The 18,694-nt window shown below is 40.6% G+C and overlaps 1 protein-coding gene across 1 annotated transcript; it reads left to right on the forward strand.

The window, feature by feature from the left end:
• Nucleotides 1-2,048: 2,048 nt before the first annotated feature.
• On the forward strand, nt 2,049-18,650 carry prmt9 (protein arginine methyltransferase 9). Its single transcript, XM_084068594.1, has 13 exons — nt 2,049-2,179; nt 2,793-2,992; nt 3,654-3,802; nt 4,018-4,254; nt 4,529-4,696; nt 5,139-5,241; nt 7,100-7,209; nt 7,460-7,652; nt 8,350-8,533; nt 13,494-14,214; nt 14,578-14,731; nt 16,980-17,102; nt 17,476-18,650. Exons 2-13 carry the CDS (start codon nt 2,795-2,797, stop codon nt 17,755-17,757), a joined length of 2,622 nt encoding a protein of 873 aa, XP_083924720.1. The 5' UTR covers nt 2,049-2,179; nt 2,793-2,794; the 3' UTR covers nt 17,758-18,650.
• The last annotated feature ends 44 nt before the right edge of the window (nt 18,651-18,694 follow it).

Genomic DNA, 18,694 nt, shown 5'->3' on the forward strand with positions numbered 1-18,694 from the left:
AAGAGACCACAAAATATGCTACAAATAATAATAGTAGATAGTGCAGGTGAGATAAAAAAAAAAGAACAAGGATTTGGGGTTCATAAAGTTAATCTCACCTATTTAAAAACTAAAATACAATACAAATACAAATGTAATCAGAAAAAAAACATTAAAAATGTATATTATTTAACAACATATATACAACATCGAAACACAGCATAAAAAAAGATAGAGGACAGAAATATAAGTAGATTTGTAGTTTGTGTGTGTGTGTGTGTGTGTGTGTGTGTGTGTGTGTGTGTGTGTGTGTGTGTGTGTGTGTGTGTGTGTGTGTGTGTGTGTCTTTTCTGACCTCTGACCTCACTGGACGGCCCGCCACACTTTTTTTACACCTCTCCCGCTTAGCGGAGAGTGTGGCGTTGTAGAGGGGGTCTCCCCGAACGCGTGTGTATGTCACAAGTGCTGGTATGGGCAGCCGTCTCCGGTCCAGTGTCCACTATTGTCTGAAAATGTCAGAAAAGGGCACTTTTCTGACCTCTGACCTCACTGGACGGCCCGCCACACTTTTTTTTACACCTCTCCCGCTTAGCGGAGAGTTTGGCAGTGTAGAGGGGGTCACCCCGAACGCGTGTGTATGTCACAAGTGCTGGCATCGGCAGCCGTCTCCGGTCCAGTGTCCACTATTGTCTGAAAATGTCAGAAAAGGGCACTTTTCTGACCTCTGACCTCACTGGACGGCCCGCCACACTTTTTTTTACACCTCTCCCGCTTAGCGGAGAGTGTGGCGTTGTAGAGGGGGTCTCCCTGAACGCGTGTGTATGTCACAAGTGCTGGCATCGGCAGACGTCTCCGGTCCAGTGTCCACTATTGTCTGAAAATGGCAGAAAAGGGCACTTTTCTGACCTCTGACCTCACTGGACGGCCCGCCACACTTTTATTTACACCTCTCCCGCTTAGCGGAGAGTGTGGCAGTGTAGAGGGGGTCTCCCTGAACGCGTGTGTATGTCACAAGTGCTGGCATCGGCAGACGTCTCCGGTCCAGTGTCCACTATTGTCTGAAAATGGCAGAAAAGGGCACTTTTCTGACCCCTGACCTCACTGGACGGCCCGCCACACTTTTTTTTACACCTCTCCCGCTTAGCGGTGAGTGTGGCGTTGTAGAGGGGGTCTCCCCGAACGCGTGTGTATGTCACAAGTGCTGGCATCGGCAGACGTCTCCGGTCCAGTGTCCACTATCGTCTGAAAATGTCAGAAAAGGGCACTTTTCTGACCTCTGACCTCACTGGACGGCCCGCCACACTTTTTTTTTACACCTCTCCCGCTTAGCGGAGAGTGTGGCAGTGTAGAGGGGGTCTCCCTGAACACGTGTGTGTGTCACAAGTGCTGGCATCGCCAGCCGTCTCCGGTCCAGTGTCCAATTTGTATAGGCTATGCAGTCCTTTGAACAGCATTTATCCATTTAGATAATGTTTTAATGTTTTAAAAAACGTTTTGTTACACAGAAACATAATATGTCTTATATAGCTTCGTTTAAATGCTTAATTTATAGTTTTAATGTGCAAATGAACCGTTTTTCAATGATTTTCAATGGTTTCTTTTTACTCTAGAGGGTACTCTTATTCTGAAGAGATCGTCAACCGGAAGTCTTATTTCTGCTCCGTTATTTCTGCTCACGGAACACAGCTGTTATTTATGCTCACGGAACACAGCTAGTAAACACCATAGATATATCTATGGTAAACACGAGGTTGAAAACAGCACGGGTGGAACGGAACCTTAAATGAGACTTTGTTTTCCACCGAGTTGTTTTAATACTCGGACGTCTTTTTTCGTGTTGACCAATGATGGATGCTGCTTTCACGTGAAAAGCATCTCACTCTTTGTAGACAACGTAACGTACTTGTAAACCGTAATTTAATCGTGTAATTCTGGATGTGTGCACGTGCTATTATTGTACGGTATGCGTGCCTCTGTGTCCATGAAGGGACTGTAGCCACAACGCGCTCGTTAGCAAAGTGGTAGCAGACAGTAGCTATAAGGAAGCTAATGTTGATCCATGATAGTAAAGTTGGTGTGTGTTTTTTTTAATAGAGAACTCTGTCTTGGCTTCAGAAACCCTGCCGTGTATCACAGCCTGGGACATCCATCCCACCTGTTACTTTTTACTCAAATATCCCATGATCTAAACACAAGCACAGTAAGTTAACACTGCTCTAGACACCCTGCCATTTCTGTGTGTAGCTATCAGTGGTGGAAAAAGTACTCCAATGTTTTTTAAGTAAAAGTATCAATACCGCAATGTAGAAATACTTGTTACAAGTACAAATCCAGAATTCTAAATTTACTTGAGTAAAAGTGCAAAAGTATTGGTATCAAAATGTATTTAAAGTACCAAAAGTAGAAAGTACTCATTATGCAGAATGTCCCATTTTGCAAGTTTTCAAATGTATAAAATGCATAAAAATCTTTTGAAAATGGCAGCATTGTGAGCTCATAGATCTGCTATTCAAATGGCCAAAATGTATATAGGGCTGAAGTGGTTAATGTATGTTTTGTAATACTAATCAAAATCTACAAATTAACTTGTAACCAAAGATTTCAAATACTTGTAGTAGAGTAAAAAGTACAATATTTGTCTCTGAGATGAGATGTAGTGGAGTAGAAGTAAAGGTACTGAAAATTGGAAATAATCCAGTTAAGTAAAAAATACCTTGAGTAAATGTACTTAGTTACTTTCCACCACTGCTGTTAGATTTTGTTAACAAGGCACAGGGTGACTCTCTGATCTGTGTGTCACTTACTTGTGTCAGGGATGCCCAATGCCAGCTCAAGGCACAGACGGGGTCGGAGGAGACAGCGGCCGCCCAGGGAGGACCCTGCCAGGAATGAACTGGTGTCTAGATCCCTGGAAAGTGCCCAGCAGTGTCTCTTCAACCAGGATTATGGAACTGCCTTTGTCCACTACCTACTGGTCCTCAACCTCGCCCCTGTGTTGAAGGACTTTGCAAGGGTAACAACTTGATTTCTTTCTATTCATAAGGCAGACACCACCAGTCTGCCTCTATGTGCGCTTCACTGTAGTATCATAGTGAAATCTCCCTGTCTTCACTCACTCAACTGCTAGGGCTGTCACGATTACAAATTTAAGTTGACGATTAATTGTCATACAGATAATTGCGATTAATGATTTTAATTTGGCATTGAACATTGGAACATAAATACAAATAACATTTCTGTTTGCCTTCTAGGCTTTGTAATCAAATTTGCACAGGGCAAATATATGACAAATAACTTGAATATATATATATATATATATATATATATATATATATATATATATATATATATATATATATATATATATATATATATATATATACATACATACACACACATATAAAAATAGCAGAAATAGCTGATCTACAAGCTTACAACGCGTCACAAAGCGACACGTTGTAAGCTTGTAGATCTGCTATTTCTGCTTATTTAAAATATTTGAAAAGGTGTGAAAATGTTTCAGCATGGAAATGATTGACAATTATGCAAAAACAATTGTGATTATCTCAAATAATTGCGATAAGATTATTATGTAATAATTGTGACAGGCCTACTGCAAAACCGCAAGTTTCATATATTTTTTTAAGTTCAACAATGTTACTTTGGCCTTGCAGGAATCCTTTAGGTTCACACTCTTCAAATGGGCTGATGAACTTGACTCTGTGGGGCGCATTCAGGACCTCTTTGACTGTTATGAACAAGCCTTGGAACTCTTCCCTGCTGATGAGGTCATCCTTAACAGCATGGGAGAACACCTGTTCAGGTAGGATTATTGTTACTGCTGTAAATAAGTAGACTATTAGTAGAATATTTGTTTGTAAATTATCGTAAAGGTTGTCGTTTTATGTTTTTTAACTTTTTTGACAACTTCATTTATTGTTTTCAGAAGTCAAGTCAATTTAATGTATAAATTGCGCAATACTGCACATTCCATTACTTACAGTACTGTGTATAAAACATACTTTTTTTATCATCCAGGATGGGATTCAGAGATGAGGCAGCAGGTCATTTCCATAAAGCCCTGAAGCTGAAACCAGACTATCCAGAGGCCAGGGAGAACTTCTACCGCGTGGCCAACTGGCTGGTGGAACGCTGGCATTTCCTTATGCTCAACGACCGTAGGAGGAACCAGAAGTACCAGCAAGCCATCCAGAAGGCTGTGCAGGGAGGCTGCAGTACTGTACTAGATATAGGTACTGGTACTGGCATCCTTGGGTGAGATATGTTCATTTTAATTTAGAAATTTGGTTTCACTATTTTGTGTATTTTAGCGTCAAGATATCTGTCAGTCAACTAAACCTCAGACTTCTGAATGGGCCAATTTACCAAATGGCCTTAATTAGATTAAGGCAGAGATGTAAATATATATTTTTGTAGTAATTGGGTAATATGCAACTTTTAAACTGGACATTAGACTGCAGAATGTTGGGTCTGCCCCTTTACTGCAATTGTTTTTCTCATTATTATTATCCATTTGTCCCGAATTTAGCATGTGTGCTAAAAAGGCAGGTGCTGCAGAGGTGTATGCCTGTGAGCTGTCTAAGACCATGTACGAACTAGCCTGTGAGGTGCTGACCGCTAATGGAATGAGTGGTAGCATCAAGATCCTCCACATGAAATCTCTGGAGATGGAAGTGCCTAAGGACATCCCAAAAAGGTCATATTTACATCCATTGATGTACACATATCAGTCACACATACAACTTAGGCTGCAGGCATGTGTATAAACCTTGATTGATAGGCCTACCAATCAATCAACTATATTGAGAAAATGTTCAAGTAAAATAACCCCTAAGAATTAGCATGTCAATTACTTTCATTAATGTGAAACTAGTGAAAACAGAACTGTGCTGACAAATCTGAGTTAAAATGTATAGCATTTTATACCAGAATTGCATTTTTCAGCAAAAAAGTAATCTCCACTTTTTCATACACGGTCAAATCCTTTAGTGTTAATTTAACTTTGAGATTTATGGGTTTCTTTGGTTTCATTTATACACTTGAAGTAAAATGAACACTGAGGATTTTCTTGTGTAATTTACCTATGATTGAAGCATCAGTGGACTCAGATGTTCTACTGGTGTTTCTCCTCCTGGTAGGGTGTCATTGGTGGTGACAGAGACTGTGGATGCAGGATTGTTTGGAGAAGGGATTATAGAGAGTCTTATCCACGCCTGGAACCACCTTCTCCTTCCTCCACAGGTAACGTAACGTTGAATTCACTTATTCTTTCCCTGTATTGTCATTCATGCAATGTAAATGAATAAAAACATTTAACCTGAAGATGCATTTGAATTTCAGTTCTCACATTCTCTGGTTTTTAGTTTTGTCATTTACCATTGATAACTCTAGAACCAAAGTAATCTTAACACAAGTGCCCTCACCAACAATTGGCATTGTACAACATAATTACACAGCAGTCTTTTAATTTAGCCCAAGCTTTAGACAATGTGCTATACTTGGTGAAATAAGTATTACAAAATAATTACAATCAATTAACATACCATGGAAAAGGCATCTTCCAATATTCAGGCAGTACAAGTAGGTATTGCCATCTAGTGGTTTAATGGTGGTAATTCTCATTAATGGCACTAATGCATTCACTAGAGTTCAGACCTTTGCTCTAGGCTAAAAACCTCCCCAGTTTGCTTATTGCATGTTTGGCCTGGTGGGGGCCTTAGAGCAAATACTGTGCTTATTTCTCCCTCCAGTTTGACGAGTGAACAGACTACTGATTTTGCGCTACTGTGCATGCAAAAAAGATGTGCTATATCAGTATCTCCCATAAATTATATGTACCATTGGAGTTTGTATGAAAACGGAGTGAAATACATTGTTGTGGTAGTACAGTGTGTTGCGAACCCAGCTGGACATTAAGAGGTGAAGCCTCACTGATGAGTTGATCATTTCATAGTCTCAATGTAGAAACTGACAAGAGGCATAAAATACATCAATTATCACACATTAATACACAATCATTTCATAAATCTCAAAATGGCACCATGACATTTACATGTTTTCACATTAAACCCAGTAAAATACAGTGCATAATGCAATACATTGATCAACAACAATAAACCTCAGACAATAAAATCCAACAATTAGATCAGAAATTAACCGTTAAAGTAAAGGTTTGACAAACAATAAAATGACAGTCACCTTGTTCCCCTTCGTTTGTGTGACCGTGGCATGTCCATCAGTTCCGACTGAAAACAATACAAAACCATTATAATCATATAGAATGGCATTCTTAACGATCATTTTCCGCGTATGCCGTCTTTTGCTCCTCTACCACGAGGCAGTTTTATTGTCTACTGCTATCTGCAGCCCCATGCTGGGCGTCAGCACCACAGCTGAACTTGATTCCATTCTAATCAGTGCCAACCATAGATATTCACCTGTTTCCTAGGCTGTGTGTTTTCCACTTCCTGTCGATTTGATCCAATGAAACTGGTCAGATGACCAATGATATCCAATGAAATCGACAGGAAGTGGAAAACACACAGCCGAGGAAACAGGTGAATTGAAACCTAGATACCTCATTGGCCTCTGCAGTTCATTGGCGCAACCTGTATCGCGGCCGCCATTTAGAGGGGGCACGCTTCCTGACTCCTGGCCAATCACGGCGCGTCTTTTCCGGGACTTGTCAGAATGTAGTTGTATAAAAAAATATCCTGTTGTATTTTTATACAACTAGATTCTGCCAAGTCTCGGAAAAGAGTCGGAGGAGGCGTCTATCTTTTATATGTCTATGGTGCCAACACTCAGGTCTCAGAGACCTGAGGTTTGGGCAGGAAACTCTTCAAAATAGAAGTCTCGGGGACAAGACATTGTGAAGATTGGAAACTCCACTACGGGTCTGTTACACAGGGTAAAGACGAGATTATTTTAAAATAAGCTCTAGATTTCCACTGCTCACAGTGTGTAATTCCTACAAAGAATGTTTATGTGACAGAACGGGATCCAACTCCATCCCCTTCACTGAATAAACTTTTACTAAAATGTGTAAAATGCTCTCTATATATATCTAATATCTAAATATCCATGTTCCCTCTGAAAGAACCCTCAGGAAGAGCTCAGGGATCCATCTCAGATAGGGCGGGTCATCCCAGCTGGAGCCACCGTGTTCGGCATGGCTGTTGAGTGCCTTGAGATCCGCCGTCATCACAGGTAGGCCCCAAATGCCAAACTGAACCCGGTGGAATGAAGTTTACCATCAGCAACCTTTACAAGGTTATTAAATGCCTGTATGCATCTTCCCACGGCAGTTTAATCTGCTTGTGATCATTTTACACCAGTTTTTAACTGGTATTTCTTAACTGTAAGTATTATATCGAGATATGGTTGAATAGCATTTGACATTAATGTCCTTTTTTAACAAGTTTGTTCGTCCTTTTAAATGTAAATGTTGCCTATCCAGATTCCGAGTGTCGGAGGTGGGAGGTCTGTCCATGGCTGCAGCAGGGGAGCTACACAGTCCAGTGAGCTGCAACACAGAGCCTGATGAGTCTATGGAGCCATACACCACAGAAAGGCTGAGCAGACTGCCAGGAGGCTACAGGCCTCTCACCCAGCCTTTCAAAGCACTCGACATAGACTTCAACAACGTGCAGGTCAGCAGAAACACACATAATAGTTTTTTTAACCCATTAAGACTGCCTTCTAAATCAGTAGTTCTCAAACCTTTTTCGTATTTCAAAAGTTTTCACTTTCAAAATTCTTCAGCGAAGTGAGCTCACGAAGTGACACGCTGTGAGCTTATATCTGCTATTTTTGAATTGCCAATGCTAAAATCTAAAATGACACAGATGCTTTCCCAGTTTTAACGGATTAAAGGTTTATTTCATTGTATAATAAAGTATTTTGAAGAGGTGGTGTGAGGCTGTTGCGGCTGCATATGGTTCTTCCACCCACTACTGAGGCTCCTGACTGTTTCAATGAATAAAGCATAAGATTTCCATTATGTCCTGTCCATTCCTTGTTTGTGGGAGCACAGATTATGGCAGTTTTGGCACTTTTCATTTGGACACTGCAATATAATCTGCTGTGCTGCTCATCCCACAAATGCATGATCGTTCCAATATACGATAAAATGTCACTAGTACAAGAACAGAGATATGATTGAACAAATGAACAAATACAAATTTCCAATGTTCTTGAGGAGTTATAGCCTTCTCCTTTATCTCACTGCATTCAATGGACTTTGTGTCCCTCAATTTATAAGGTATGCCTTTTTTCTTTTTTTTTTTAGATAGTCTGGTCACTTTGTAATTTTGCTGTGATGCTAACGCACTAATGTCAACCAACCAGGAACTGGAGGGTCTGAGCTCGAGGGCGACTCAGAGAGTTCCTCTATCCGTCACCCAGGAGGGAGAGCTAGATGCCTTGGCGGTGTGGTTCCAGCTCCACCTGGACAAGGAGAACAGCCTGTCCACAGGACCCCAGGAGGATACCTGCTGGGAGCAAGCTATCTACCCTGTCCAGATCCCCAACAGTAAGAGAGGGTGTGGGTTCCTGGGGGGGTCACTGTGCCAAAGTAACATTATCGTTATGTTTTATCATTGCATTTTAACTCATTCACTCGCACAATTATTGCTTTCCGCGTTTGCCCACTGCCAGAGATTTTTCATTGAAAAAAAAAAAGTTCTCAGGAGCCGAGATACAGAATGTTTAAGTTTTAAGTTAACAAGGAAGTGGATGGGAGTCTAGATCTTCGAAAAATCATATCTCCTTGGTCTTTGGGTCAAATGGGCAAAAAAATAAAAAAAATAAGGAAGGGGTGCCATTTCTTCTTAGGCCTTGCATGGCAATAGGACACTGCATTCATGATTTGAGGCATTTTGTTCAAAACATTTGTTTTGCTAAATTAGACCTGCTGGTGGCGCTATAACAGGCCAATGTTAAAAGGGTAGCATTTGTTCCTCAACATAGTGTGAATGTGCGTGCAAAGTTTGACTTCAATCGGACGCTGTGTTCATGATTTGCGGCATTTTGTTCAAAACAAGCAACTACTGTAAACTTTAGATGTGAATCTTAGCCAATCAGGATGGAATATGAAAAATGAAACAGATCCGGCTTGATCACATGACTATAGAGATCATGTGTACCGATTTGCGTGAAATTTGGATAAAATCGGAAGGAGTAATATAAAGAAAAGAAATATGTTTTACATAAGTCTGCCTCCTGGTGGCGCATAAAAGGCAGATGTTAAAAATGCAGGGCAAAGGTTTTTCCTTGACCTCTAGGGAGTGTGCTTACCAAGTTTTACACAGATCGGTGCAGTTATAGGTAAAAACACAAATCGGCCAGTTATAGCGCCACCATGAGGCTGACTTGAACATTTTCAAGTGGCATTTCTTCCTCGGCCTAGTGGGAATGTGCGTGCAAGGTTTCACGGAAATTGCATGCTGTGTTCATAATTTGAGGCATTTTGTTCAAAACGAAGCAGTCCTGCAAACTTTGGAAGACATTTTTAGCCAATCAGCATGGAATATGAAAAATCTGAAAGACTGGTTCCTTTTAATGACTATAGAGAAACTGTGTACCGATTTGCGTGATGTTTGGACAAAATCTGTAGGAGTACTGTGAAAAAATGTGTTTTGCAAAAAGCGGCCTCCTGGTGGCGCTATAATAGGCCCATGTGAAAAAATTGGGGCAGAGGTTCTGAACTGGCATCCAGGGAGTGTGTGTGCACAGTTTCGCTGCGATCAAGCCAACGGTGCGGGAGATTAGCTGTTCACAGACGGACGGACACACACACAGACGGACGGACAGGGGGTAAAACATACTCTATCGCAGGGGTTCTCAAACATTTTTGGCACAGGGCACCCCTGTAGATAATATTTTCATCCATGGCACCCCTGAATTACATTGTTACTTTACAGAACCTTACATTTATATCATATTACGGTATGGAAATATGTAAACATTTCCCCCCAAAATACAGCATGTCACAAGGAAAACTTGAGAGAATATCTGTTTCCATTATGACAGATTGAAAATAACGTTATACTTGACAGTTAACCACTTGAACCCCAGTATCTCTATTCTGGGGGGAACATTCACCAAAAATAGCAGATCTACAAGCTCACAACGTGTCGCGTTGCGACACGTTGTGAGCGTTATTTTTGGTGAAGAGATTTGGTGTAGATTGAAAAAGAATGCACCAAGTACAATGCAAATAAGTATAGAGGCAAGCGGTTAAACTGAAGTGATATTGATAAATTCCAAATTTTATCAAAGTATCCTGTGGCATCCCTGGACTTGCATCACGGCACCCTAGGGTGCCAGGGCACCCACTTTGAGAAACCCTGCTCTATTGCCATGCCTTTCGGCCTGGTGGAGACAATAACTGAACAACTGGAAATCCATACATGCCTATATATGGGCATATCGAACAGATTGGCGGTTCTGGACAATTATTATTATCAAACTGGATGTATTGAAAAAAATGCATTAATTTAAATATAAGATTTTTTTAAAATGATGTAAAAAAGAACACCAGGTATGATAAAACCTCTATAAGGGGCCGTGTCCACAGAAAGCGTTGGATATCGTGTCCAGTACACAACACATGACTAGTCTATGAAACAGTGCTGCCCCTACTAAACCTTTACTAAATACTAGTTCTTTAATCTATGATTTAAAATAAATATAGTTTTTTTTTTTGAGACATTTACATTTTGTTTTACACATTTCGATTTTGCACCCAAATTACTGTTATGTCTTAAACATTTTTGCTTTTAGCAAGCACAACTATGTACCAATAAAGTATAGTTAACGCAGTGTAGCATTGTGGGTCCACTTTCTGAGTGACTGAATCCACACAATGTCAGTTTGACAAGATGGGGAAGTTATGTATTTGTAGATTGTGTCCTATGAAACTGGCATATAAGAATTCAACTGGAGCAATGAGAAAGAACATCCAATACAAACACCTGGACCAGGATGTGAACATCCAAAGCGAGAGTAATGCTGGATGTAGTTTCAAAATTGCATGAGTTTGATTGAACTCCAGCCTTCTCATTTAGCCCAAGTCATTCTGGAAAAGAACAGCAGCCGGGTAGTTTCAGGGAAGCAGTACTAGCAGGTTTTGAGAGAGGAGAGAGACAAACATAACGATCTTACACTTTGTTCATGTCTTCCTTTCAGCGCATTTCTTGGCAAGAGCATTTTGTGAAGCAGAATATACAGTTCTACCAGTAGAAACAAAGCACATTGTATGCCATATAATGGAGTTATGCAGTGGTTACTGGCCTCAACATGTTCTCTTTGATCCATCTTTTGTGGACAGTGATTTCTTTGCACGATGGAAAATAACATTTTGATTGTGATCCATGTTGTTGAGTGTTGTTTATTTCTTCTATCCTTCTTCTTTCCTTTATCTATTCTATCTAGCCCTCCTTTGTTGACCAAACTATTTCCTATTAATCACAGTCAAATGCTGATCGATTACATATGTTTGTTTACTCGGCTGGTTTGTACCATGCATTTCCCGTTTGCATCAGATGAGGGCAGTGTACTGTACGTTGTGGAAACTTGTGTTTATTCCTTTACTTGGTGTTAGTGAAACATATGTGTATGCAGTGGTGGAAAGTAACTACAAGTACATTTACTTAAATACTGTACTTAAGTACAATTTTGAGGTATTTGTACTTTACTTGAGTATTTACAATTTTCAGTACTTTTACTTCTACTCCACTACATCTCAGAGGCAAACATTGTACTTTTACTCCACTACAATTATTTGAAAAAGCCGATCTACAAGCTCACAATGCGTCGCGATGTGTCGCATTGTGAGCTTGTAGATCTGCTATTTTCAAAAGATTCAGAAGACTTTTACTTTTGGTACTACATTTGATGCCAATACTTTTGTACTTTTACTCAAGTACATTTTGAATTTGGACTTTTACTAATTTCTATATTGCAGTATTGATACTTTTACTTTAAGTAAGTAAAAAGTGTGAGTACTTTTTTCACCACTGCGTGTATGTGATTGCATTTAGCTAAAATATCGAACTATTTGGATTTGTGCACTACTCTCACACACCTTTTCACTGTAATGTCCCATTATATTCTTGATGTTACTGTGGCAGGGTTTATACGGATCCCTCATAGTCTCATTCCGTTGATCAGCCAGTCGGGACATAAATTACAGTGTCTCTACTGATGTTTATTTATTTACACAATTGAAATTATTTCAATTATTTATTATTTCATATTAATACATTTATATAATAAATAATAAACAAAATGTAAATGTATTTTATTATTGATCAACTGATTGATTATCAAAGGTGCCAGCAATCCCTTGAGAGGGCATCATGTATTCAATCAGCTTAGCTTCAGTTGGCGGTCTCTGTGCTGTCCTGGTTGACAGTGACATGATGACACAGAGCTGCATCATCACCAGCCCTTCAGTCAGCGCTCCAGTCTCTCACAGAGCCACTAATTGGCCAGGACAGCGTCAAGGGATTCGCCGCCCGCCACCCTTTTCCTGGTGATAACCGACATCCGTTTCCCGGCCCACCACGTCATGTGCACTGCGATCGCCTGTGACACTCTTTAGTGTTCATGAAATTCTTATAGGTGATAAATATGCATTTTCCCCAAACGCCCCCCTGACAAGCCATGTGCTGACATGAAGACATGAACAGATGTTATTCCTGTAGGATTCCTGTATGTGCATCCACCCCCCCACCCAGCTCCCTCCTCTCTCTCACTCTCTCTCTCTCTCACACACACACACACACACACACTCACACTCACACTCACACTCACACTCACACACACACCATGCCTTATTATTTTGGAAAGGATGTTTGAAGTAACTGGTGTTCTTCAAGTCATTAACATGAAAAAATTACTTCAATAAGTTATTTTGTATTCTTACAGGTTCAGCGTTGCATTAATACGTTAGTTTGAGTAAACTCTGTTGTGAGTTTGCTCTGGCATGGAATGTGCAATACAAATGAAATGTATTTCACTTGACATTCAAGGTAGGAAATACATCCTAATGAAAACATATGCATATTGCATTTGACCTTTTAGACCTAGAACTTATTTCACTTATCCAAAGTGACATATAACAGGTGAAATTACTGCTTCTAGATGAGCATTAAAAGCATCTGACTGAAGAGAATTGAGGAGGCTGTATTCCTCGGATTATAGAATGATTAATGATGAAACAGGAGTCTGGAGTTTAGAGGACTGATTCATAGTTTTATTATCATATTATTTGAAGGTATAATACACAATTCTTATTCACACATTTACCGTTCAGAAACATGATATTGTGGATACAGTCAGTTAATTGTATTTGTTTCTCATTACAAAGTCTTACACTCACGCTGTTTCACTTTTCTTTTTTTTACACATAGGAAAGCTAGGTGTTAATCCATTTAATAATTTACAGGAGAGGCAGTTAAACACATCCTCATGTTGTCTCTCCCCAGGTGTCACCCTGATACCAGGGGACCAACTGATTGTGGAGATCTCCTGCCGAGATGCCTACCTCAGACTCTGCAGCGTTGCCGTGTTGAGAGACGGCCGAGAGCTCTGTCTAGACTCACGTTTGGGGTCTGAACTCGGCACAAATCCCGCTCCAAATGCTAACCCAGAGGCGGAGCTCTGCAGCGCACTAGCATGCCTCCAAACGGAGCAGAACCAACCTAAAGACTTTGTCTGCATGCTGGAATGTTCTGAAATTGCCCTGCTGAACAACCAACGCTACCATGAGAGCTTCAGCGCTGCGCTAGCCAAACTGATTGGCAGCCTGAAGGGTGCTCGACCCAGCCAGGCCGACGGTACGGACAGAACCTCTGCTAACCTTACCAGACCAATTGGGAACTCTGCCACTGACTCCAGTGATCTGTTGTACGTGCTGGACGTGTCGGAGGGTTTCTCCCTGCTCTCACTAATTGCTGCCAGCCAGGGCCCGGTGAAGGCTTACAGCTCGGTGGAGAAGACCCAGCAGCAGGAGGTTTTGAGGAGGCTGGCTCGGTCGAATCATGTCCCAGAACACGGCCTGGAGTTCTGGCTCAATCACGTGCACGACGAGCAGGCCGTGCTCCAGAGGCCCTCCGGAGAGAAACTTTGGAGTGCAATCATCTTGGACTGTGTGGAGACCTGTGGCCTTATCAGGCAGAAGCTGATGGAGAAGGCTTCACTGGCCAGGTAAATCGTTGCAAGGTGGCCTAATCGTTTAAGTCCTGTAATAGAAAGGTTCCAGGATTAATCCGAACAGCATTAACCCATGAAAACCGGGAAAGCATCTGTGTAACCAATCGAGAGCACAGCGACTTTAAAGCAATACTATAATAAGCTGTGATCGGTTTGAAGGCACAGAGGATTTCTGAGCTCAGGTAACTCTGTGATGTAACGCTGGTACAAATAACTCCTTCGGTAGGATTGACAAAACTCTGACCACCTTGAAAATCTAAACTTAAACAGCCATTTGATTGGTGTGTGGTACACAGCCTTGGAGTAAGTGCTACCTGGTTGACTAAATTCGATTTTGATTGTCTGTGTGTACAACAGGTGTCTGTTGGAGGAAGGAGGACGTATTTTCCCACAATGCATTGTGGTGTACGGTATGTTGGTGGAGTCAGACACTCTGCTGCTGGAGAGTGCTGTCCAGGGCAAGGAGCCAACGCTAGGCTTCAACATCGCTCCCTTCATCAACCAGTTCACTGTGAGTACTCCTTAATTATATTGTAATATAACACACACACACACACACACACACACACACACACACACACACACACACACACACACACACACACACACCATATTCTTGTAATTCACCTTCTTTTATTAACCTTTAGAGAATCTCATGCAGGGAAATATAATATGGGAGGAAGGAATAAAATGGGAATAAAGTTTAATTCATGCTGGGAAGGTAGTCTCTTCTCTCTGCACAACTTACAGCCCTCATATCTTGTATTCTGTCTCATGTTACTGATGCAATAGTCAATATTGACCGTTTCCTCAGATGCTGGTGTGTGTGAGCTTGCATCATTCACATTCAAAGGACAGGCCCATAGAGACGAGCATGTTGGCTGAGCTGGAAAAAAGAAAAAGTTACCTTAAGCCCAAAACACCTTTGTCATTACTTGCAGGAGTCCGGGTTTGACAACTGTAGGACAGTTGTAGTTTCCCCTGTGGGATCACTAAAGAATCCTATTAGGGCTGCAACTATCGATAATTTTCTTCGATTATTCTATCGATTACTTTTTGGATTAATCGAATAATCGAGAAGCACATGTTTTTTAAATACCGTTAATACTGTTATAAAAGTTTTAGTTTTTTATATAAATGAAATGAATAAACATGAAAAAAATCTAATTGATATTTTATAATCAACCAAATTAACCTCTTTAACCACATATTGACATGCCCTCCCCCAAAAGTCGATTGTATTATTAGATCATTGATTTTTGTTTTTAAATAATTGATCAAATTGATTAGTTAAGTTAATTAACTTAATCACCAACAAACAAGCAGCAGTATGGAGAACCAGGACACGAGCCATAGCACCCTGGCATTGTGCTTACCTAGAATAGTGTTGGAAAAATAAGTTGTTTTCGCTTTAAGACAAAACTATGTTGCTCTGCAGAGAGGTCACATAATGTCTTTCATGTGGCTCTCCATCTGCATCACAAGAAACCCTTCTGAACTCCTTTTCTTTATTTGCTCTGGAATTCCTGTCCCTCTTTTTTCCCTCCTCGTGCTCTCATTTCGCTGTGCCCTCCTCCTTCTCCTCACGGGACGGTAGTTTGTTTTAAGACAGATGTCATCTCCAAGCCCCCCACCCCTCGATGGAGGGCACTATCTGGCACGACTGTCACACTGGAGAACACACAGCATGGCCCAGGACGTTCCTACCTGAATCCATCAGCACACATTACATCAAACAACTTCAAACACAGCCCACATCTCCCAGATCCTCCTCGTAACTGTGACAGGGAGGAGGACACATTCTTTTGTTCTCCAGCTTTGGCGACAGAGACCGTGCTCTGTGTGGCTGCCAGCTTGATTTACTCCCCTCAGCTTGAGAGTTTGTGGCCCAACGTGCTGTACACAGCAGCTGCTGATTCCAGCACTTGTCCCCCCCATTGCTTCAGACAGTTACTCACAAGTTTGATATTAGGTTAGATTTGATGAGATTAGAGAGCAAAGCGTTTGTCTTTGTGCTGAGCAGATACATGCTGACCACCATAGAGGTGTTGGCGGTGATATTGGTCAGTGGGGGTGACGGGTGCACTTTGTGATTATACATAATAATAACATATCACTTTTCTAAACAGAAGTTACAAAATGCTGCACAAAATCACAGATTAAAATAACAAACGGAACATAAGAGGAACTAGTACCAAATTCAGCAGTTATAATTCAACAAATGACAACAAAAAAGATAATATAGCGAGAGGATAGTTTAGTAAAAGGTTTTTATGAAAGGCTTTTCTGAACATGAAGGTTTTCAGAAGCAATTTAAAAGATGCGATGGTGTCAGCTTGCTGAATTGACTTGGGTAGGGCATTCCATAGTCTGGGCGCTTGGACAGCACACGCCCGGTCACCCTTTGTTACCAGGTGTGTTATAGGGACCTTTAGTAGCTCCCCACCAGAGGACCTTAGGGCACGAGGCGGGTTATGGGGAGATAGCCACGACACATAGTGCCATCATGATCAGACTAGTAATAATATTACTACATTTTATTTGTAAAGCACTTACCAAAACAAAGTGCTTTACATAACTGAAGGAAAGTAAATGGTAAAATAAAATCGGCTGGTGCACCTGCAATGTACTGTATATTGTTCACTGACATGTAGCCAATATCTATTTGCCACACCAGTGCTGACATCCTCAACAGATACTGCCACCAGCTGCAAGCGATTTAGTGTTACTTGTTTTGTAATTACTTCCATCCACTTTAGGTACCAGTCCATGTGTTTCTGGACTTTTCTACATTGGAGTGCAGGCATCTCAGTGAGTCTGTGGAACTTTTTGTACTTGACCTTATGGACACCAATGCCAACTACACCACCAGAGATGTCAAGGTATGACATGCATTCATCACATGTAGGGCTGCAACTATCCATTACTTTTTTGATTAATTGAATAATACAAAACAAGCGCATTTAAAAAAATAATATATTACTTTTCTTTTTTTTCATATCAATAAATCGAATTTAAACTTTAAACTTAGCCTAATATATGTCCAAAATTGTTATCAATCATACATGTAGTATTCTATCAAATTGATAATCAATTATTGTTTATTTATAATAATCAATTAAATAAAGACCATAGGCTGCACACAGCCTACGGTATGGGGCGCTCATAAGGGGTTAATAACAAAAGATTTATAGGCCAGGCCATCTGTACAAATAAACTTGCCGTGCCTAGGCTTTACTGGTTTTTGTTCTCCAGGTCCAGGCCACCTCCTCAGGCAGGGTGACCGCAGTCCCCTTCTGGTACCAGGTTCACCTGGACCAGGAGATCAGCATCAGCAGCCTGAGCCAGGACTCTCATTGGAAGCAGGCTGCCGTGGTGTTGCACCAGCCTCTGGAAGTCAAGAGTGGGGACTGGGTGTGTCTGGCTGTGCAGCTCCACAAGAGCAGCATCTCTATATCGGCCCGCATAGAGAATGAACCTGAGGCCATGTCTGAGTCTGTGGAAGATCTCAGCGCTTTATCTACTCGTAAGATTTAAGGTTTTGTCAGAAACTGCAGGAGCAAATCGACTCCACTTTTTTACAGCAGGGATTAACGGAGTCGGCTCTGCGAAAGCTTATTTTCAGGATATGTTTTGATGCATTAAAGGGCATAGCTGTTGTCTACTCATGTTTCATTTGAAGTAATTGTAGAGACATTTCTCATCAATAATTGTTGATGAAACTAATTATTTGTCACATTTGTCTCCATAGACTATATGCTTTGTGATGATTTCTGTCCCTTAATTTGTGACCCGCTATTGTGCTCCTATAGGCTATTGCATATATCACACATTTCAGGGCAACACTGTCAAATTGTCAGGACCCCCCTTGCACAAGTTGATAAATTAAAGTTGATAAGGCCTATAAATGCATTTGCTACTTAGAATGTAAGTATTGTTGGGAAATAAATTAAAATGTACCTACGTTAATACAGGGTCATGACATTAAGACATTATTTTATTAGTATTCGTTAGGCATTTTTAATTTACAAATATTTGTAAAATGTTTCAACATTTGGTTGGTAAATTGCAATTTGATTTTCAATGTGTTGAGAAAACATGTAGAATACCCAGTCTATAGTAAAGACAGCCGTTAACATTTTTAAGAAGAGAAAGTCACCACAGAAGAGGGTAATATTCCAAATAGTTGGACACTTAAAATGGAGATTACCCTGTGATATAGTACAAAATTCGAATAATGAAAAAATATATATCTAACCGTTAGATAAAATATCGGCCCATCCCTAGCTGTAGATTCATCAAGCCCAAAATATTTATAGTAATGAATATTCAGTTGTATTTTTCCTGCATTTACCGTTTTATTTGTACAGTATGTTTGATCTTCTGTCATTTATAAGTTGGTCATTTCTGTGTTGAAATATAACTTGGTTATGGATACAGTAATAGCTGGTATGGATGTCGTTTTTTTGTATGT

The sequence above is a fragment of the Gymnoscopelus microlampas genome, assembly GCF_963454915.1.
Source record: "Gymnoscopelus microlampas genome assembly, chromosome: 2".
Taxonomy (NCBI): domain Eukaryota; kingdom Metazoa; phylum Chordata; class Actinopteri; order Myctophiformes; family Myctophidae; genus Gymnoscopelus; species Gymnoscopelus microlampas.